Source organism: Empidonax traillii, unplaced genomic scaffold (genome assembly GCF_003031625.1).
Source record: "Empidonax traillii isolate 1590-97213 ecotype Southwest subspecies unplaced genomic scaffold, ASM303162v1 scaffold889:size374758, whole genome shotgun sequence".
In the NCBI taxonomy this organism is placed as follows: domain Eukaryota; kingdom Metazoa; phylum Chordata; class Aves; order Passeriformes; family Tyrannidae; genus Empidonax; species Empidonax traillii.
Window position 1 is genome coordinate 107,127 of NW_020956082.1, and position 21,818 is coordinate 128,944.

A 21,818-nucleotide genomic window follows, 5' to 3' on the forward strand; every position below is an offset into this window, starting at 1 on the left:
ACTTCAGTCATGATTCTTTAGACTGGGTAGTCTTCATTAAATACAGTTTTATATAAGAATATTTAGAGAGAAAATAACCCCCTAATAGACATGACTAAAAATCTTTTAAATTACGTCCTTTCAAACTTAAAGGTTTCTTATTTAATTCTCCATCCTTGTTTTAGTATCATAGTACAACTTGGAGCTACAGATGGTTGAGATTCTCTACAGCTATCTCCAGTTTAAATCCAAAAATTCACTGCCAAACTAGATTGCAAGAAATGGTTGAGTAAATTAGTAAGAAGTTGTGCTTGTGCAGAAAGAGTGGGATAATTAAACTACTTTTCTAGTTTACAGAGATCACATTAGATGACCCATTAATTAACATTTGTTCTCCAGGGGAACATACAGCACTGGAGACACAGTCAAACTTGTCTAACAAAAGGTAGGTGAAAATGGTTGTTGAATTTTCTAAACACAACAGAGATAAAGAGGTGAGACAGTTCTCTTACAGTTGTTTCTGTTTTGGTTTTTTTTTTTGCCAGCCATGGCCTTTGTGAGCCATTTGCTTCAAATGCAAAACCTCAGAAAAAAATTGTGCTCAGTAATTTATCAAGCAGGTCATAAAGACAAGACTCTGTCTTGGGCCTCAGAAGTCGTGGAGTGCTGCACTGACACTGCCAGGAGCTCTGCCAGAAAACAAGAAGATAAGTGAGAGATGAGAGACTGTGGAAAACCAAACTCTATTCTTTCATGTGGCAGCACATACTGCTGCCAGCAGGCAGCCTGGCCAGCCACAAAATTAATGGAATGGGTGAGGCGGGGAGCAGGAAGAGGTAGAGGAAGCCCAGGGAATGGTAGAGGGAGGGAGGTGGTCTAATTCTGAACACATGAAGTGTCCACAAAACAGTTTCTGCTTTCATAATACCAGAAAAAGTCTATCAGAAAAGAGTCTTCCTTAAAAGAATACCAGAATAGCCAATGAACATCTTCGTTTTCCCCCTCAATGACCTCCATCAGACAAGCAATGTTTTAGCACATACCAGCATAGAAGACAGAAATTCTATTGAAATGGTATCTTCTACATTAAGTAGTAAACCCTGTTAAATTCAGGGCCTCGAGAATTAATTTTTCTAAAGTTGGTTGCCCATCTTTATCTAAAAACCAGTTTTTCTTTGCCAGTAAGTCCTTTATCTTTCTCCCTACCAACGTTAACCAGTTTTTTACCGATCCTTACCCTGGTTCTCTCCTGCAAAACCAAACCAAAGCCTTACTTTCCCTGCCTGCTTCTACTCAGGTACAGGGTTGTTCATTTGAAGCATTTGTTTATTCCATGCCAAGTTTTTGTGTTACCTCGTGGTTCTTGATCTCAGTGAACAGTGGGCTATAAAAGGCAGATCACCTAAAGAAAGGTGATCATGACTGAGCCATCTGGGATAGTGCTCTCAGGTACCATAAACTGCTCTCTCCTCCCATCACCAGAATTCCCAAAGCAAGAAATCCCTCATCCCTTCGGTGTGTAATTTGTTAAAGCTTTCATGCATTACAAAGGACAAAAGAAGTATAAAAGTGATTGAAAACAAATAAACAAGAGACAAATGCCAAACAGGCTTCCTTAAACTCAATCAACAACTAAATATACTATTTCATACTACAGGAAATGTCAAGTAAAGTCAGACATTAATTTTCACTCTGCCAGATCGTGCATAGACATTAATTATAAAACCAGTCCAAAACAGTACCATTATTTAGGCAGCTTAATGGTCACGTGCAAAGGCATTGCCAGTGGTGCTGTTCTGTTGCCAGACAGATGTGCAGTGCTTTTTACAAACCTCCTTTACCATTTTATTGCTTTAGAGAACACACAATGACCTGTTTCTGCATTTTAATAAAAAAAGACTAATTAATTCTACCGCTTAAACATGCTGCTACATGAGGTACACGAATTAACATAGGAGTTAAAACATTTCATAATAATAAAAGCGAAACTATACACAAGCATTTAAACACAACCAATAAATGTGCATTAAAATTTATCAGAGCAGAAAAGCTTTGTTCCTAGTGAACCAACAGTCTTTGGAGAAAAAGTTAGTGTTAATGTTATTCAATTAACTAATTAATTAACGTTACTTGGTTAACTCAAATCACTTCAGCATTTGCTAAGAACATAAGAAAATGTCACAATCACCAAATGCTGCTACACTATTGTAGGGCCGTATTTCTAAGAATATATTTATAGTATTTGTTTTAAATTTATGATATTAAATATTTGTGTAAAGTTGTTCATTGGAAGTAACAGCAGGTAAAATGAACTTACATGGGTTTTTTTTCCTGTGTAAAAAAGAAATGAGTGTCTAAAAACAAACCAACCAATCAAAACCCCAAACCAACAAATTTAATTCAACTTTGATAAACTTAAAACCTCAGGTTCTACTTTGCCAATTAGAATCCTGTGATTTTTTTGGCAGTCATTTTGTATTGGATTCTACCTGGATTCTGGGTTTTTACTGATTGCTTTGAATTTTTATTTTAATATTTACCCATAATTAGTTGGTTTTTAGATCGTGAAATTTCAATCATTGAAATAATAGGAAAAAAACCTTAACAGGTAAGAATTAAACAAGGCCCAAGACCCACTTGGTTTCTTATCTCATTGGTATTTCCAGTAAATTGTTCTTATCTCAACCCGTGATCTTTACCTTTTGTGCCTCCAGTTCTCCTCTCCATCCCACGGAGAGCAGAGCAGGGCAGGCAGTGAGTGGTGTGTGGTCCGGGGTGTTTCAGTGGGAACACTAAACTGGGGAATAACATTCCTAAACCAGGAAGACAACTACAAACAAACTCACCCATCAGCATTCTTTTCCCTCAACAACGCAGCAGCTTCTGTGAGCTTTTTTCTTCTCTCCCATTGTTTCATTTGCTTTTCCCGAACCTTTGAACAACAAAACAAATTTTCATTTTTTGCATCCTATGTCTTAATGTAAGACAAAGAAACAACTTCCAGAATTCCATTTTAACACCTGAACAAGCTGTATTTCAGCACATCTGATTCAGACAGCAGAATTTTATGTATACAGAAACTGAAAAACTTGAATAACCACAATAAATATTCTTACATTTTCTTTATTTTCTTTTTCTTTGTTCTCTTTAAATTCTACATCTTCAGTATTAATGTACATTGTTTCTTGCTCTTCTGCTTGGTTGATCTCCATAGGTGCTTCAGTAGTAGATTCCTCTTCTGTTTCCTGCAGGGAAGTCTGTTTCTCATCAGTCAATCCATTGCTTTCTTCTTCCACCAGTGCATTATCTTCCGGATCTGAAGGCAGAGTCTCTGTAGAAAATGTCCCAGAGAGGAGACTGTGCACTTTGCTGAGAGGAAATTCATGAAGATTATCAAAATAAGGTTTTGGAAATCCAAAACAACTGGTAGCAGCTCTCACAGGTCCTCCTCCTGGATACATCTGAATGATGGATCCGTAGCCTATGAGAGCAAAAGAACCAAAACACATTGGAAAGCCAGAATTCTTAAACTGCCAGATTTTCAAAACTTCCAAAATGCTTGAATGAAGTGTTCATTTAAGAATAGGAAAGTAAATTTTCTGCTCTTAATCCAACCATCAGATTTAACAAGCTGTGGAACTTGTGCCTCAAGGTAGAAGATCTTTATTGAAAGGACAACACTTTGCAACTCCAAAGGACAAGGTAACTCATGGAATATTTGCGTATCAAACACGTATTTAGGATTAGCTCAGATCATATAAGCAGTGGCAAATTGTTAGAAAAGATAATTAACAATTAACAGACAAAATTTCTGCAGTTTTTGTTACTTAGTTATGGGTTTGCTTTGATAAAAAACAAAAGCTAATTTGAACAGTATTATTAAGCAAAGAATTTCTTCAACATCCAGGCTCTAATGGAAGAGCTGTTTAAACATACTAAAAATACCCTTTCAGGAGTTATGCTGAAATTGTATCTTATTTAATTTACTTCAAAAAGTAGCTCTGTGGCCAAAAGTTGCTGCAACAAACCAAATTTGTAGTACCACTGCCTGTGTCCTTCTCAGCCAACACACAGCATGTCTGTGTGCACAACATCACATCACACTTCCCACCTTTCCAGGCTTCTGGAATATAACTGTCCCCTCTGTCTACCGCCTTTGCATGATGAAACTGATTAACTGAGTTTAAAAACCAGTCAAATTTCGCCTAGAATATCCTCAAGAAAACACCACGTAATTTAAAAATACACATTTTGCAGAATACACATTAAATCTGGTGCAGTGAACAAGAGGAATGGCAACATTTTCAGTGCTGTAGGCTGTCTGAATGCCAGTGCTGCTATTCCTGTTTTCTGCCATTCACTTTCCTGGACTCCCAGGTGTCTGGGAAGAATCTACCTACAAGCTCCTCACAGCTTTTCCTAAACACAGGAACTAAGACAGGAACTAAAAGAAATCTACATACAGAGATATCAATTTAATAATATTTCATTATACAAACAATTCTATCAAATTTAGCTATAAATTTTTTTTAGGTTTCTTAAATATTGAAAAATAAATCGAACTGAAAGACGCAAAATGCAGCTTTCTCCAGTGGAAAAACCAGTACCTCTTTGAATACCAGAGACACTAAAACTAGATTATAAAATACTGAGAAGCTATTTTGAATTGCTGCCTTTTAAAAGTATCACAGAGATGTGTATTTAAGTTTCAGGTAAGTTTAAGTGTGTTCATTACTCAAGCTACTATGTAACTCACCCCCCATTCGCTCCATCACGGCTCCCAGCACGAGGCCGGCACATGTTTCCATAACAATCATCTTGTTGCCAGCGTGGATGTTTCCCAGGGTAAGCATCTGAGCCAGGGTGTCGTATCTGAGGTGGCTGGAAGGCAGAGGGTTTAAGAAACATCAAAGTAGTCAGAAATACTGCCTTATCGGCTCAGGAGCCTGCCAAAAACGTTGGATTGCAGCTAGATTTTCCAAACAGTGTCAGTGATCCTCGGTCACCGTGTGGAAACTCCTAGTTAACCCTCTGGTAATAAAGAAGAACCAGAACCAAAAGCCAACGAGAAATTAGCAAGGAATAAATGGCAAAAGTAGGGTGTGAAGTAGGGTGCACACATTAAAGTGGACCTCTTGTGCTGTGTCAGGTTTTTAAATTTTTAAGTTTTTTCTTCTTTCTCTGACACGTCAGTTTTGTAGAGAACAAATGGTATAAATGCATTTCCTGATCCAATGATGCCTCTCTTATGATTTTCACCTGTTTTGCAGTACCACACACCACTGCAGTCCAGGACCAAAACCTGACACTGCTGCCTGCAGTGCACAAACTGAAGAGCCTTAGTGATGGCTACAGAAATTACAACTCATCCTAATAGTAAAATAAAGCCAAGTGACAGGATGTTGGAAAGAGAAGGAAAAAATGCTTGAGAAGCCTTAAATAACATACATTTGAGGATTTTGTCTCAGCATATTAGATCTACTATTACTACATTAAAAAGCATGCATCAGTCCATCTTTACTAATGTCTATAACAAAAGAAAAAGAATGAAAACTTACTTAATTTTTCCAGGTTCCCTTGCATAATACATGGTTGAAAGAATGCGAGTGGATGGTTTCACAATTGTAATAACTGCCTCATATCTGTAAGAAACACATAGGAAGAGTCTTATTTTAATCTCAACAACTTAGAGAATAACTAAATATTTTCCACATTTTAAAATTCACTTACTTTTTTTTCTTCTTCTTTATGTATTTATCTTGAGCAAATTCTGTTTTGTCTCTGAATGTTGTACTGTTCTCTATTAACTGCTGAACTATTTCCTTGGAAGAGACAATTTATTTTTATTACAGCTAGCATTTAATTTCTCATTCATTTCATATATAGTATTTTTTTAAACAAACACTGAAAATATTTTCCTCCAGTAGAGGCATTCATACCATTAACTACTACTACCATTAACTACTACTGACATTAATGGCAAAGTAAATTTCTAGTAATCAACGTGACAAGTGAGACAGGACGCTGACTATGGGTAGGAATTTAATAGTACAGTTTTGTCTTTAGGTATTCTTTAACTACAGAATGCCAGCATAAAAATTATAAAACTGAAAACACTTATCCTGGAAAACAGGGTATTTTGTGGAGAAGGAGTCTGGTAGGTGCCAGAACTAACTCATGAGAGAAGGCAGACTTGTGTGGCCAGAAATGAGGAAAAAGCAGGAGTGTTCCTTTCAGAAACAGCAAATCATTTACTTCAGCACTTACTGTGAAGTCTCGGTACCTAAATATTTACCCCATTCTGAATGTGAACAAGACTACACTGCTTTCTCTAAGTGATTAGCCACCTTAAATTATCCTGTATTTAGAATGAGGCAGTTATTGTCAATTATTATGAACAACTGACATGTTTTGTCAGTCTAACATTCCCCCTAGTAAAGGAACTGCAGTACCCTAAACCCTGTGTGAAGCTACACAGGCAAAAATATTTTACAGAAATAAAACAAGGAACCAGATATCAAACATAGTTTAATCTGATTCCCTCCTTGGGGATTTCAGCATCTGTCTGATTTCAGCATCTAAGGGTATCTTTTTTCCCCATCTTGTGTTAGTTCTTCCCCTCTACTCTGGCTAACAGTCACTTCCCTCACCCCAGTTAATTCTGTCAGCCTCACAAATTGTGGTATTAATACTGTACCAACTCCTTGCACAATGTCAAACTCCTTAGCATTTATTATTTCCTACAACACTCCCCCTGACTTTTTCCTTCTCTAGCTTCTAGGTTTTCCCAGGCTTCCAGTGTTGGTTTCCTGGTCTTTTTATTCTAGTCTCCAACCTTTGCCAATCCAACTCTTCCTCATACTTTCAGATTCCAGCTGGAGGGACCACTAATATTTCCAAGAAAACCAAACCAAACCAATGGAGCTTTCATTGCTCAGAGTCTAAAAACATAATGCTGCAAGTACTTCTCACTTCCTATAGCTGCTTTTCAGGCCATTATTCCTTCAAACACTTAACATGTATTATTAATGGTGTGAAACAGCATCTCCTTTTTGCTTTATTCTTGGAAAAAATTAAATGGAGTGTCTGGGGTGTTTATGTTGTTTTGCTGTTGCAGTAAAATTCACTGTGAGGAAACTGAGGAGTATTTCTACAGGTAAGGAAGAGTCAAAAGGAAGCTGCAGCACTGTGCAATGCCCTGGGAGGACAAGCCACTTCACATTCTCATTTTGACACATATTCCCCAGGAACTGAGAAGGATTTGTGAAGGGATGGGAAATCAAGCCCTTTGGCTGGGTAGAGTCAACTTTCTTCACAGGGGCTGGTATGGGGCTGTGTTTTGGATCTGTGTTTTGGATCTGTGTTGAAAACCGCTGTTGATCATATAGAGCTGGTTTTGTTATTGCTGAGCAGAGCCAAGGCCTCTTCTGCTTTTTATAGTGCCAAGCTGACAAGGGGGCTGGGGGTGCATGGGAAAGTGGGGACACAGCCAGGACAGGTGACCCAAACTGACCAGAGGGATATTCCAGTCCCTTGGATATGACATCATGGTCAATATATAAAGTAGGGGAAAGAAGGAAGAAGGGAGGATGTTTGGGGTGATGGTGTTTGTCTTCCCAAGTCACCGCTAGACATGATGGGGCCCTGTCCTCCTGGAAGTGCCCGCCCCTGGGAAGTTGTGAAAGAATTTCTTGGTTTGCTTTGCTTTCCCTGTTAAACTGTCCTTATCTCAACCCATGAGTTTTGCAGCTTTTACTCTTCTGATTCTCTCCCAGTCCTGCTGCTAGGGGAGCAAGCAAGTGGCTATGTGAGGCTTGGTTGATGGCTGGGGTTAAGCCACAACAACACTGAAGTTTTATTTCAAATAACAATCATCTCTAAACTGAGCCTGCATCACAAAGACAAGCCGAGACATTTTACTAGCCTTTTACTAGACGTTTATGGAAGAATAATGTCTATTTTTGCTAGTATAACTTAAACTGAATATTCAGCCACGGTTCAGAAACCAGAGTAATGAAATAGGATATTTTAATAACCTAAAATAAAGGCATGGTAGATGTATGGCACAGGCAGACTGAGGACGTACCAAAAAGTCAGAATGATCTTCTGCCATGGATAATGAGAACAAATAGAAAACATCAAAGCTGTCAGACTGATTAGTACATTCCTCTGAAGAGATAACACAACTAGCAGCACAACCATGGAAACAGAAGAAATACCGTTCTAAACTCCTTGGGTCCATCCATTATGAAGCAGGCAAAAGCAGAGAAAAACTGCTCCGAAGAGCAGAAGCAAACAGCAAGATGCAAATAGGAGACGGACTTGATGTAAGCATGAGCAATTTCTTATTTCATTAGCAAGGGAAAACCAAAGAGAGACAATTTTGCCTGACTGCATGTGCAGAACAGCAGTGGCTGCAATGCTTCACTGGCATTTAAGATGGCCTCACTCACTCTATGACAAGGTGCAGGGTCAAATACCTTAGTTCTGTCAAAACAGAACTAAGAATGTTCTCAAGGGATCAGTTTTTGAGGTCCAGATGAAGCACAGGCATCACACGTGTTTGGTAGGTACCTACAGGCTCACTGATGGTGCATTTGTTACACAGTGTTATTTCTTCATACTTTGGTTATTTGTCCATAATCCTTCCCTACACCTTTGATAGTTTAATTATGGCATGATTTTAAAATGTCTGTAACACAGAAATAGCATTCTGAATCTTATACAGAAACAAAACTAAATGGTGATTATGTGGGCTGTACTTTTTAATGTTACTACTCCAGATGCCATAAAAATCTATACTTTCCATTGACAAAGTTGCCCACCTTACATGTTTTCCTCTGAAAATAGCCTTAGCATTTTTGTAAAACCAAAGAACATTCCTTGACCAGAAGACCAAAGTACTGAAATCTATACACAGTTAAAAAGAATTGCCTATTTCATACACTAAAATATAACCATCAAGGTAGCAAAGAAATGACACCAAAACCTTATTTTTACCTGTCCTTTAATACCCTTGTCCTTCAAAGCCTTTATGTCATCATGAGTCAGTTTTTGAGACTTCCCATCGTCAACTATGTTACGATTATCTGTACCTGCTTCCTTTGTTTCTAAAGAAAAAGGATATAGATTTGTAAAATCTAGCACTAAATAAACTGGAGAAACACATGATTTTCGTTCCACAGAAAGCAGATTTCTCATGATTAAACCCACACGTTTTACGGCCTTGCAAAGCACAGCCTAAGCAATGAAACATAATATGTAAAATAAACCTTAACGTACATATGTTCACCCAAACTAAGGTCCAGATTTTCTCCCATATTTAAAAGCTTATTTTTTACAGGACTAGTGAAACAACAGATCAGGACAAAACCATGCACTTTTACGACAGAAAAGATATAAGTAACATTAAGTTAACAAATGATTAATAGAAAGCTTTTCCATTATCAAAGAAAAATTAATTTGAACTAGTTTCTCCAAATACCAGTCACTCCTCTGTGATACCTGTGGTAGTCTCTTCCACCTCTTGCTTTGGCTGGAGGTTTCCACCGTTGGTTACTTCAAATGTAGTTCCATAAATATGTCCAATGGCATTATCCAGGTAGAACCACTGCTTCTCAAAAATAATTTTTCTGAAATAAGAGAAAAGTCAATTACACTAAAAGTGTTACTTTTACTATGCTGAAACCCACAAAAGTTGAGCTTATACTGTAGCTTTATACATGACATTTTTATCTATATCCTTTAAGAAAAGCAGGACAAGCGTAAAAAGTGAAATTAACCACAAAAAACCCACATTAAACTGAAACTGGTTAAGAAAAGAACAAAGAACTTAAGTCAAGCATATAGTAAGAAAAAGTTTTTTTCAGTTTAAAAGACATTTAAAGTAACAGATAAAACAAGGCTATGGCACTCAAATTATACAGTACCATTTTGATAGAGCAGGTCAGAACAAGGCAAGAAATTAAATTAATCATATGAAATCTAGGCTGGGTCATGCAGATCACTGCAAAAAGATGAGCATGAACCCGTATTTTGCAGAGCTCCTTTGAAATAACATTTGTCAAAAGACTATGAAGAAAACAGACAACAGAGAGTGCCTTGTAATCCTAGAAATGTTTATAAAAAACCCAAACTATATCATCCCTTTTGCACTAAGGCAGGTTTGCATTTTTCCTTCGTGACACAAAACAGGATCCACAAAGCCTTCAACTTTCAGGCTGGCCTACAAAGGCTGCCTTGCTAACCAGAGATATACCAATCTTGCCAAGTGGAACAAGTAGCACTATATTATGCCACACTCACACTCAAACAAAAACTTGCCACTATGAGCTATTATGCAAATTATCACTAATTCTGAAGCTAAGGAAAAAAGTTATTTCCAGTTTTCTACTGACTGAAGTATGCAATTTATACATATATTTTACATATTATATTATCTGTATCCCCAAATAAAATCTACAGTTTAAAGGAAGTGTACTAATAAAAAGTTTTATCAGAGACATTACCAAATCCTCTTCATAAAAAAGGGCATTATAAATTAAAGTCCCTTAACCACTGCCAACCTAGATTTTAAAAGACTAACAAATTACTACAGAAGACTTGAAATGACTGAAAATATTAATTAAATTAAATAGATAAAAATGTATGCACGGAATCAAATTTCATTTTGATGACCATTCTAAACAGAATATCCAACCACCCTCATAAGATTACAGAAAGGAAACTTAATGCAAAAGGAATTTAAGTGCTTATGGCTACGTTTACTCTTTGGCTTTTGTATTCTTTCTTTTATGATAGAGATTTAAAAAAAAAAAAAAAATGAAGAGGGACTTAACGACCAAGATCTTTTCAGTGCTTTATAGGCTGACAGGGGCCACCCGGTTTTGGTGCCAGATCCTACAGGTGAACATTAAGCCTTTCAATAACCACTGCTCCCAAATTCCTAGGTCTGAGCTACACCGTTTGTAAACCAGTCTCATTCAAGCGTAGTACCTTCAAATCTCCATCCTACTGAATCAGATGTGTCTGGCCACATTACCCAACACTGACTTCTACACCTTGGTCTATAAATTTGCTGCAATAGGGAGAAGCCCAGGCTGTGTCCATTGATTTTAGCAATTCCTGCTGGGGTGCAGGCGCTTCCCGCCATGCCAGATGGCCTAGGAAAGAGAAATAGGAGACCTTTCATAGTAACTATCCAGAGCTGAGCGCCAGCATCTTCCTGCAGACTGAGGGCACAGAGGCCAATTAACAACCCCTAATTAACGAGGCGATGCTGCGTTTCGTGGAAATCCCGTGCCACGGCGAGGTGTGATGACGATTCGCTTCCCCGGCCGTGCCGCCACCTTTCCTCCTCTTCGACCGGCACCCGTTTGACAACGACACCACAAAACCAGCTTAAATTCCTTAAAAAATTCTCAGGAGGAAACGCAGCCAGGAGACCTCCCGGGTTGTTTTCTGTCAAAGGGACCGAGGCAGCACTAAAACCTTTCCCGCCGCCTGTCACAGCAGCCTAGCGAGGCCGCTGTTTGTTCCCGGAGCGGCGGGATCGCGACCGGGACCGGGACCCCCTCCCCTTCCCTTCCTCCGGCGGGGCCCGCGACTGCCGCTGGCAGCGCCTCACGGGGGCAGGAGAAGGCGCAAACCGAGCACGGAGAGCCGCGCTCCGGGCGCTCACCTCCGGCGCAGGACGGGCACAGCTTTGAAGACCTCGCCGCGCTTGAGGACGGCGCAGTCCCCCTCCCGGATGCGCACGCCGGGGCACCCCTCCATGGCCGCCACCGCCGCCGCTCGGGGCTCGGCGCCTGCGCAGCGAGGAGCGCGGGATGAGGCGGGGAGGGGCGGGGCCGCTGAGGGCTCTGTTTCCCGCTCCTCCCCTGCCTTATGGTGTGGTGTCTTATCCTACCTTATCTTATCCTATCCTATCCTGTCTTGTCCTGTCCTGAGCTCAGGAAGTGCCCGCGGAGCCCCGAGCTCATGCTGAGCGGTGGCCGCTGCTGTGGGAGGTCGTGTTGTGGTTTCATCCCCTCAGCCAGGGCTCCTCTGTGCCTTCCTGTGGTAGGGAGAGGGAGGCCGAGCCTTCCGCGCGGTCCCCCCTCCTCTCTGGCAAATAGCCCTAATTTAAATTAAGTATCTTCTGGCAAAAATTTCTGTTCCTTCACTGTTTCTTTGCCGCAGCTTGTTGGCGCCGGTGGAGGGAGATGAGCAGGGACCTCCGGGGCCGGGGGTGCGCCCGGGGCAGAGGCTTTCAGGGCTGGCGAGGAGGATGGCGAGGAGGATGGCGAGGCAGGGGACAGAAGGGAGAGAGCAAAAGGATTCCCGAACCTGGTGAGCCAAATCCTGTGCTTCTACCTGCCTTCTGAAGCCAAAGTGCTTTTCTTTTGACCTACTTCTGAGATAGGCAATTACAGCTGTTGGTCTCCCGCGGTCAAAAGAATCACTGAAATTAAATGCAAAGTTTCACTATCGCTTTCTTTTAATCCCAATTTTTTTTTTTTTCTCCCCCAGCAAAATCTCGACTAGTCCAATCAACGCTGGACCAGTTTATTCCCTACAAGGGCTGGAAACTTTATTTCTCTGAAGGTAGGTTTTGATCAAAATTATGTGTAGCAAGTATTTTAATTTTTTTTTCTAGAATTGATATATGTTGTGTTTGTAGAGTTATGGGTTCAATAGAAAAACACCAAAATACATATCTGTTATATAAGACCATGAATACAATACTGACTTCTATCTTGTGGCATACTGTAATCTCTGTGGGCTGCAAACCTCAGAAAAGAATCCTTAATAGTAAAATGTGATTTTTTTTTTTTTTTAAACCTGTTCAATGAGGCACGTGAAACCTTCAGCCTGTCAAGGACTGGAATATGCATTCCTCTACTGGGCTTTTTTTGATCATAAGTGCTTGTCCTATGCCACCTTGGACAAAGTTCTGTTTTGTAACAGGCCTCACAATAGAACATTACTGTAATACTGTGGAGATCTATCATCCTCCTTAGTTTTGGAATGCAGAAAAATAATGGAAGAGAAATTACCTGTATATGTATTCTGTGAAACTGAAGTAATTATTTCTGTTAGTTCCTAATGTGTTACGTTTCTAATTAGCTTATAGTGACAAGTCTCCTTTTGTCCAGAAGACTCAAGCCTTCGAAAAGTTCTTTATGCAACGGATTGAGCTTTATGATAAGGTAAAAAACAACCCAAAACATATCCCACCCCAACAAGATACTGTTGATACAAGAACATTACAAATCTTGAGTATTTTTTCTGTCAAAAATAACCTCCATCATAGACATGAAATGTTTATGACATAATTTGGATGTGTTGGACTTCTAATTTGAAGGGTATTTTGTAACTTATAATGTTTCACAGGATGAAATAGAAAGAAAAGGAAGTATTCTTGTGGATTATAAGGAATTAATACAAGACAGAGAACTGACTAAATCAATACCAAATATATCTATGGAACTAAGGGATATGCCTCAGAAAATACTGCAATGTATGGGCCTGGCAATTCATCAGGTAAATATGATGTTCTACTACACAGAAGCATAAGCCTCACAACAAAGAAGTTATAAATGTTATAAAACTCAAATCTCTGTTTTCCTGTCTTATGAGAAATCACCACTTATTTAAAACTCGGGTCCTTTAACCTCTCCCATTTCTGTAGGGCCCACAAAATCACATTTTGAAAGTGCTTTGGCCTTGGTGCATTTTGTTTATTCATTGTTACAGCAGTTAAATGTAGTTCTAGCCCCTGTGTTACTCCCTGCTGGAAGTTCTAATTCCTGGGGTGTTTTTTTAATATACTGCAAGTTAGTTGTGCAGTCTGTCCCACCTCACACAGCAGAGCCATGGCCGGTAGGTGAATGGTGAGCAGATTCAGGAATTCCTGGCACTGCTCCGTGTCTCTTAAAGTAGCATTTCAGTGCCTGTTGACAGGCAAGTTCAGATGTTGGTGCTTTAGTCAAGTGAAACTTCACTTTTTGACCACAGCATTAAAGGTTACTGCATTTTTTTGTAATAAAAACCCAAACACAACAAATATGTTGATTTTTCAATTCCATTTAAAATTAAGGTTAAAACTGCTCAGAAGCAGAAAAACATTATTTAGTAGGGTGTCACTGGACAGTCATTAGACTTCAGTAGGAGGATCTGATTGTAAGGGATGCTAATGGAACTTGATAGCAAATCCTTGAATCCATGTTGAGCGTGGCACACTGCAGCTGTGTCCTCCTTTCTGCTCCACGTAGGTGCTGACCAAGGACTTGGAAAGGCATGCTGCAGAGCTGCAGGTGCAGGAAGGATTACCACTTGAGGGAGAACCTATAATAAATGTGCCTCTCATTCATGCCAGGTAATGGGTGTTGAGTATTTGAGTTTTTCCAGGTAAGGCCTCTTTGCTTCTTGTCTAATGGTTGTCAGTGTCCATTCATGCTGCTGAAGGCTTACATATTTATTGAAGGACTTGACTCTGTGTTCCAGAACAGTCTGTATTTTGCTTTTTCCTTTACCATGACAAAGGCTAAACTGTCCTTGTGAAGAAAAAAGTGAAATAAAACCCCCTTATAAGATGAGCAAACAGCTTGTGACTAGAAAAACGTGTAAATAGAAAAGTGACTTATAAGTAATACAACTGTTCTATAAAGCATGTATTAATTAAAAGCAGAACTACTTAAATTTTTGTTTACTGGAGAAGCTGGGATGTGATTATGATCAAGCTTTTTGTTAGCAAAAGGCACATCTTTATAATAAGGAGGTTGATTTGGAGGGTGTGGACATAAACTGCAGCTGGTAATATTTATTATTTATATGGATGTTTTGGCAGTGGCATATAAGGATGTGTTATTTCTTATTAGCTTGAATCTATTAAATGATTGCTGGTAGACAGTCAAGAATATTAATTCTAACTAAACTTCAATTTGAAATTAGGAAGCTGATGTTACAATAATTTGGAATAAGCTGAGGTTACATTAATTCTGAATGTTTCTTACAAAAACATAATTGCTGTTATAAGTTTTAAAATTATTTCCTTTGAGTTTTTGATGAAATGAGTCCTTACAAGTTTTTTCTTTACTTTCTTAAGTAATGGCATCTCAGACTTCAAGGGTGTGAGGAGAACTTGGAGTATAAGCTCTATTTGACAGGACAAGGGACAAAGGGTACAAATTAAAACTCTTAAAATTCCACTGTTTTACTGTGAGAGAGGTTGTGTAGTCTCCCTCCGTGAATATTTACAAAACTCAACTGGACTTGTATCTGGGCAACCTGCTCTGGCTTACCCTGCTTGAGCAGGAGGGTTGGACTAGACAGTCTTATGAGATCCACTCTATGATAAACAACTCTGTCTGAAGTTTCATTCTGATTTATTTGTCTTGGTACTTTGTTGCCCTTAAAAAGGGGCAATGTGTTGTACCTGATGTCCTTATGTCCTTGAAACACAAAAACTCTCCCTTTGTTTTGGAGCCTCGGCATGATAAAACTTTGACCCTTTAGTGCTACGACTCCAGTGTTTGTCTGAAATAATGGAAAGAGACAATTATACGTAATTATAAAGGAGGTTTTTTTGTATTGATAATCTCAGTTGATTACAGGAGGGAGGTGTCACTGTATGAACAAACTATACAGCTGTTGAGGTGTATCCCTTTGGAGATTATTAAATGTTTTCTAGAAAAGAATCAAGGACTATGCCGTGGGTTCACTGGCGAAATATTTCTATCCATTTTTTTCTGGATTACTGTTTTTCATCGGCAGGAGGATTTGTTTGCTGGTTTGTTCGTTTGGATGGGTTTTGCGGTTTTCGGGTTTCTTTTCGTTCTGCGTTTCTGCATGCCGAGCTTTCAAAATGCTAACGCTTAATTTTTGGGCAGGGTGTACAACTACGACCCACTGACTCAGCTGAAGAACGTCCGGGCCAACTGCTACGGCAAATACATCGCCCTGCGCGGCACCGTTGTGCGTGTCAGTAACATAAAGCCTCTGTGCACTAAGCTGGCTTTTGTGTGTGCCACGTGTGGAGATGTTCAGAGTGTTCCTCTCCCTGATGGAAAGTACACCCTTCCAACTAAGGTAAGTTAAAATCCTCTAATTTCGTACTTTTCCCCTTATCAGTTGCGATTTGCGCGAAAGAGACGCCACCGGTACGAAAATAGGAAAAAAAAAATTAGAAGTATAAAACTGAATTAAACAACTGACACGTTGGAAAAAATCAAACAAACCATGCAACTTTTGTTGCTTCAGGCCCTTTTTACTTGAAAAAGATGTATCCTGCTGAACAGCGTAATGTGACAAGCAAGATGTAGAAACTCCCTGAAATCTAGAATAGCTATTATCTCTTAATTTCCATTTCACTACTTACATTTAAAAAGACTCTTCCACCTTGCTGTGGTGGTTTTCTATGCCTGTGTTGGGGGGTTTTGTGAGTTTTGTTTAGAACTTTCTATTTTCATTTCACTGCTTTGTTATCTGGACTTAAAAAGTCATTAGAAATAGGACAATGCCTGGTTATTTTATGTTACCTGATGTCCTCAAGTGAAAAAAATAAATTTTCTAGAGCATCTGTGGGTATTAAAAAAAAAACCAAACCAAAAAAACCCCACCAAAACCAAGCAGCCAACAAAAACACTCCACCAAACAAAAAAACCAGGGGAGCCCACCCACCACCTCTTCTTCTCCACCACTGCCCTTCTCCAACTCAAACCAGTTCAGGAAGGGGATCATACAATTTAGCTGTATTTGCTCCAACAACTGTGAGTCAGAGTTCAGGTGTCTGTGCTTGATAACTCTTCATGAATTATGTACATGCTAATTTATAGCCCTAAATTAACTAGCTTTTTTCCTGGAATGATAACGAATCGTATTACTTTGCTTTTTTTTTTTCTCCTGAACCAAATAAGGCATTTTCAACTTGTGATTTTAAAAAAGACTGAGAATGAATTAGAATTCCTCTTGTTACAGTGCCTTGTTCCTGAGTGCCGTGGCCGATCTTTCACAGCTGACAGGAGCTCTCCTTTAACCACTACAGTGGACTGGCAGTCTGTTAAGTAAGCATGTCCTCCCTTCTGCACAAAAATGTAATGCCACAGGATAATCAAAAAGTGACAGGATGGCTCAACCCCTGTTACACTGTGTAATTTTAATAATCTTATTCTTTTGCTGAAAGCACTCTTCAACATTTGTATCACAAAGCAGTTGCATTGGTGTACTTTTTAACCTACCCAATGGAATAGCTTCCTGGAAATTCCTCCTGCCATTATAGAGTTCTTTGAGAAATGTTCAGTTTGCAGCTTCTCTTGATCATTTCTTATTGCATCTGTGATTTAATGATTCTCTTTAATGAGATATGTCAGCTAGAAAAGACCTATTAAGTTATATTGGTCAGCTGTTTCAATTGACATGAATGAACTGCACGTAAACTGGAGGGTTAAAAATCTTAGTTTGAAGTGATCCTGTGTCCCCCAGTCCTTAAGGTACAGTCAGTAGAAGGAAATAGTGTTACACCTGCCTATTCATCTGCTTTCTTTGTCTAATCAGCAAGTAAAATTTGCAAGACCTTTGCTATGAGGGAGCAAGTCACCATATTTACAGAAATTAACAGTGTTAACAGTAGGAAAGTAGAGTACTGTTGCCCCATAATACCTATTCAGAAGACTGGGATGTGTTTCATCCCACTGGCTCACAGCAGGAAGGGTGTCAGCTTGTTAAAAACAGAACTCTGCTTACTTTTTCCCACTTCTAACATTCAGATTCTGTTAAGTTCACATGCTCTATATCTAAAGGCTTGGTGTGACAAATGACATCCAAGTTTTTCTTTAGTAACGTTCTGCAATGTAAGCAATTTAAAAGTTAATTTAAAAAGTCATGCTGATGTAGCAGCGCTAGAGGGCAATGTTTATTACAGCTTCTCTAGTAAAGCTTGACTTGGCTTCAAGAAAAACTATCAGAGCTCCAAGCGCAGAGCCAGAACTGAAACTTTGCTAGCCTTTCACAGCTATAGAGTGAACTACTGTTCTTGTTATGGTCTGAGAAATTTCTTGGGCTTTTCTAGGGTTAAAATACCAGTTAAGCATTTATGATGGTTTGTAATGTCTGACCTCATATTTTTTGTATATAGGGTCCATCTTATTTCATGTACTGTGCTTATTTCTACATTAACATGCTCAGCAGTGCTAGAAAATCTGAGTTTCAACTTGGAGTTCATAGGAGTCTTTCTAAGTTTTATGCGTAATTTATACACATTTATTGAAGTCTGAATTGAAAAAGCCTGTTTCTCCAGCCCTGCTGTTTCTAGAATTTACCAGGGCATTTCTGCTCTATCCCCTTTCAATTTGGAAAGGACTGACTGGATGCTTACAGCAGCAGATCTTGGATGCTGCAAGTGAATTGGTGTGTAACTCCCCTCGTGTTTTCCAGGGTGCAGGAGCTCATGTCAGATGATCAGCGGGAAGCAGGACGGATCCCTCGCACAATCGAGTGTGAACTGGTTCAAGATCTTGTGGACAGCTGTGTCCCAGGAGATATGGTCACTATCACAGGGATAGTAAAGGTGTCAAGCACTGAGGAAGGTGAAATACATCATCTGAGAACACTTTCTTCCTAGGGTGGGTTTTTTTAGGGATTACACCAGAACAACAACAGTCACCTCCCCCCTAATCTGGGCTCTCAAAGTCGTGAGTGCAGTAAGTGTACATTTCTTCAGAAGCTACCAGAGTTTTACAATGAGGAGTTATTTTGACAACAGAGCCGCCCAAAAGGTGCACTGCCTCTGATCTTTGGTGGAGGGTGGGGTTTGCAGCCCACTGGTCTATACACAACGATGGGCCTGAATGGGAAGTGCCAGTCTGACATCTGATGTCAGCTGACAGAAAAACCATCTCAGGATCACTAATGTTGGGGGGACATCCCTGTTTCCTGAAGTCTCACTATGACTCATTATTTCCTTAATCTTTAGTATCTCCTTCAAACATTAGGAAAACTTTCACGCTGTTGTGAAGGACTGTTATCTTTCCTTATTTAGTCCTCCTTAGTCAAATTTTACAACTTTTTTTTTTTTTTTAAATATGTTGTGCAAAGCTGTAACTGAATACACTGCAGAAAACTGCAGTACTGTTTTACTCTGAGACTTCATTCTCTGCCCAGTAATCATTGGGGGCTATAGAAAATTATTAATTATTAAACTATATGTTTAATGCTTCTGCATTCTGCATCTTTTTTTTCCTCTAAATATTGAGTGGAAGAATTTTATATTCAACTTCTACTCGACTGCAATAATGTAGTAATTTAAAATTCCTGGAAAATTTATTTTATTCTGGGAGAAAATTCTCTCTCGACGTACACCTTCCATTGCAGCAAAATATTTTATTGTGTATGTGAATGGAGGGATCTTAAAAGAAGAAATGTAATTAGAAACTTATTTTGCATCAATTTTAGAAAATGGAGATGTTCAATACTTAAATATGAATATTTTGCACATGTATATAGTATTTCTGAATTACTCTGTACCATTTGTAGATAAATGAGTACTTAATGATAGAAAAAAGTGCTCCATCATCCTTTCTCAATTTTTCTAACAGGAGCTTCTAAAAATAAGAATGACAAGTGTATGTTCTTGCTGTACATTGAAGCAAATTCTGTCAGCAACAGTAAAGGACAAAAAATAAAGAATTTTGATGATGAGACTTTTCAAAGATCGTTCATGGAGTTTTCACTTAAAGACCTCTATGCTGTCCAAGAAATTCAAGCTGAGGAAAATCTCTTCAGGCTTATCGTAAAGTAAGTTGTGTTAGACCTAGACTAGGTCTAGGATTAGACTTGTGAATCAGTATGACCACCCTCAGACAAATGTGACAGCTCATCTTAAAGCTATGAAATGTCCAAGGCTTGTGCAACGGAAACCACAGAGATATAACAAACTTTACTGGACAAGGAACTTGGGAGGAAGTGAAACTATTTCAGTGGGGACGTTTGGACTTTGGGAGGGGTTTAAGGATACAGTAAGTTAGCTGTGTTTTATTTCAACCCTGAGACAGAAAGCTATGAGTAAAAACCCCAATTAATTAATTTTGCTCCTCACTGAGCAAATTCAAGTTACAAGTACCATTTTGTTCTCTGCTTTACAGTGGAGGAAAGAGGTGCAAGAACTGAGCAGAGAGTGTGAAAGACCCTCATTTCAGACTGAGAAATACTCTTCTAGGTGTCCCTCAGGCCCTCCCAGTGGAGTCAAAGAACGCAAAACTATCACTTTAAAAGGAGGGTTAGATAGTTACTTGTTTAAGATAAGAATAGGTGCAGAAACCACTGGGAAGCTTGTTTTCCTCTGTCTTTGTGGGAATTCAAGTGAAAGTGTTTTCTTATTATCAAGCATTTCTTGTTATACAAAAATTTCAAGAAATTTGATGCTGCTGGTTTAAACTGATTCTGCTGGAAATTCAGCAGCAGCCAAACAAAAGTTTTATATTTTTATAAAGGTGTTCTGTGACAAGAGACAGAACAAGAGATTATTTAATACTGATGCATTCAATTATACTCCGCTCATGTTCTTTGTTTTTCAGCTCTCTTTGTCCTGCAATCTATGGCCATGAGGTAAGTAATTTAACAATTCTGCTTGCAATATCTGATTGAAATGCCACAGTAAACTCCTAAAGGATTTATTAAACTTATCTAGGGTGTGGGTAAGGGACTGTTTTTACTGGTGACTGTGAATGCCAGTCACTTTTGTGTCAAGGAAGTGACAACCTTATACCTTTAAGTTCAGTCATCCAAAATGGAAAGAGTTATTACAGCCAATTCTAGGGAGCAGTATTGGTCACCATGATCAAATACTTATCACTGTTGGTATGTTCCACAACAGATTGTAAAGGCAGGTTTGGCCCTGGCGTTATTTGGAGGATGTCAGAAGTTTGTGGATGACAAGAACAGAATCCCAGTGCGAGGAGATCCACATGTTCTGGTTGTTGGAGATCCAGGATTAGGAAAAAGTCAGATGTTGCAAGTACGGTTTGATGTATCACTGTGCTCTGTTTTTCTCCAATTCCTTGTTATCTTGACTTCTTGTAATTGTGGTAGGATAGCTGTGCTAAGACCAAGGGGTTGCTTGAGCCTGGCTGGAGTTATGTTTTCATGTAGGGTGCCTCAAATATAGGATAGTACCCAAAGGAGTACTTGCAAGGAGCCTTGCAGAAGGGCCTATTTAAACACTTTCCAAAGCACTTATATAGTTGGTCAGTATATATATCTGTGGACTTTCAGGTGTAGGTTTATAAGCTTGTTCTCTTGCCCTTCTGTAGTTTGTTGGTTTTTTTTTAACAAGCCTTTTCCCCAGTGAGGAGATTCACTCCTTCTTATCTTCACTTAGCTGGTCCACTGTCAAAATAAGTACACTCTTGGAACAAATGCAGTTTTAAATACCATGTAACTCACCTCCCATGAGGTTTACTTCCATTCTCTTTCCCTGTTTTTACGTTGCTAAAACAGATCTTGGCTTTTTGGGAAGGGGACCTCCTGCTGCATTTGGCTTTTAATCTTGGTAGGCATTTCTGCATGACCATGGCAAGATCAGTTAGTAATATGGGTGGGGGCTTTTTGACTTAAAGGGAATGGTTTTAAAATTCCATTTCTTTTCCCATAGTTATGGCAAAGTGAAAGAAGGACAGAGTTCACTTAGACCTGCAGCATTGCATACCTTGTTTAAAAAGTCTGAGTCTTTCTAGTGTGGACCTGTTATATTAGGATATGATTTGCAATAATTTAACCAAAATTATGGATTTGTGTGCATCTTAACAAACACATTTTTAAATTATTTTTTTGTTGAATGAGGACTGTCCGGCACAGAGTAGCTG

General features: G+C 39.1%; 2 protein-coding genes across 5 annotated transcripts in view; one reads left to right on the plus strand and one right to left on the minus strand.

Annotated features, from left to right (window-relative positions):
* The window catches only part of TRMT6 (tRNA methyltransferase 6), a 16,847-nt gene extending 5,066 nt beyond the window's left edge, over positions 1 to 11,781 (minus strand). The window contains exons 1-9 of one of the 4 annotated variants that reach the window (XM_027902567.1): positions 11,660 to 11,774; positions 10,975 to 11,141; positions 9,484 to 9,611; positions 8,980 to 9,089; positions 5,710 to 5,801; positions 5,538 to 5,621; positions 4,736 to 4,860; positions 3,096 to 3,460; positions 2,826 to 2,911 (exon numbers count right to left, since the gene is read on the minus strand). In XM_027902567.1, coding sequence (XP_027758368.1) covers positions 2,826 to 2,911; positions 3,096 to 3,460; positions 4,736 to 4,860; positions 5,538 to 5,569 — 608 coding nt within the window. In that variant the 5' untranslated portion in view covers positions 5,570 to 5,621; positions 5,710 to 5,801; positions 8,980 to 9,089; ... (1 more) ...; positions 10,975 to 11,141; positions 11,660 to 11,774. Of the gene's footprint in view, positions 1 to 2,825; positions 2,912 to 3,095; positions 3,461 to 4,735; positions 4,861 to 5,537; positions 5,622 to 5,705; positions 5,802 to 8,979; positions 9,090 to 9,483; positions 9,612 to 10,974; positions 11,142 to 11,659 lie in introns of those variants that run through there. The other 3 variants (XM_027902566.1, XM_027902568.1, XM_027902569.1) reach the window with 3 other exon arrangements.
* A 100-nt stretch (positions 11,782 to 11,881) lies between these two features.
* Positions 11,882 to 21,818, plus strand: part of MCM8 (minichromosome maintenance 8 homologous recombination repair factor) — a 16,535-nt gene continuing 6,598 nt past the window's right edge. Inside the window, exons 1-12 of the mRNA XM_027902563.1 lie at positions 11,882 to 12,039; positions 12,160 to 12,309; positions 12,490 to 12,564; positions 13,087 to 13,169; positions 13,354 to 13,503; positions 14,235 to 14,338; positions 15,852 to 16,050; positions 16,939 to 17,024; positions 18,394 to 18,545; positions 19,554 to 19,752; positions 20,532 to 20,562; positions 20,831 to 20,971. Coding sequence (XP_027758364.1) covers positions 12,183 to 12,309; positions 12,490 to 12,564; positions 13,087 to 13,169; positions 13,354 to 13,503; positions 14,235 to 14,338; positions 15,852 to 16,050; positions 16,939 to 17,024; positions 18,394 to 18,545; positions 19,554 to 19,752; positions 20,532 to 20,562; positions 20,831 to 20,971 — 1,347 coding nt within the window. The 5' untranslated portion in view covers positions 11,882 to 12,039; positions 12,160 to 12,182. The remainder of the gene's footprint in view (positions 12,040 to 12,159; positions 12,310 to 12,489; positions 12,565 to 13,086; positions 13,170 to 13,353; positions 13,504 to 14,234; positions 14,339 to 15,851; positions 16,051 to 16,938; positions 17,025 to 18,393; positions 18,546 to 19,553; positions 19,753 to 20,531; positions 20,563 to 20,830; positions 20,972 to 21,818) is intronic.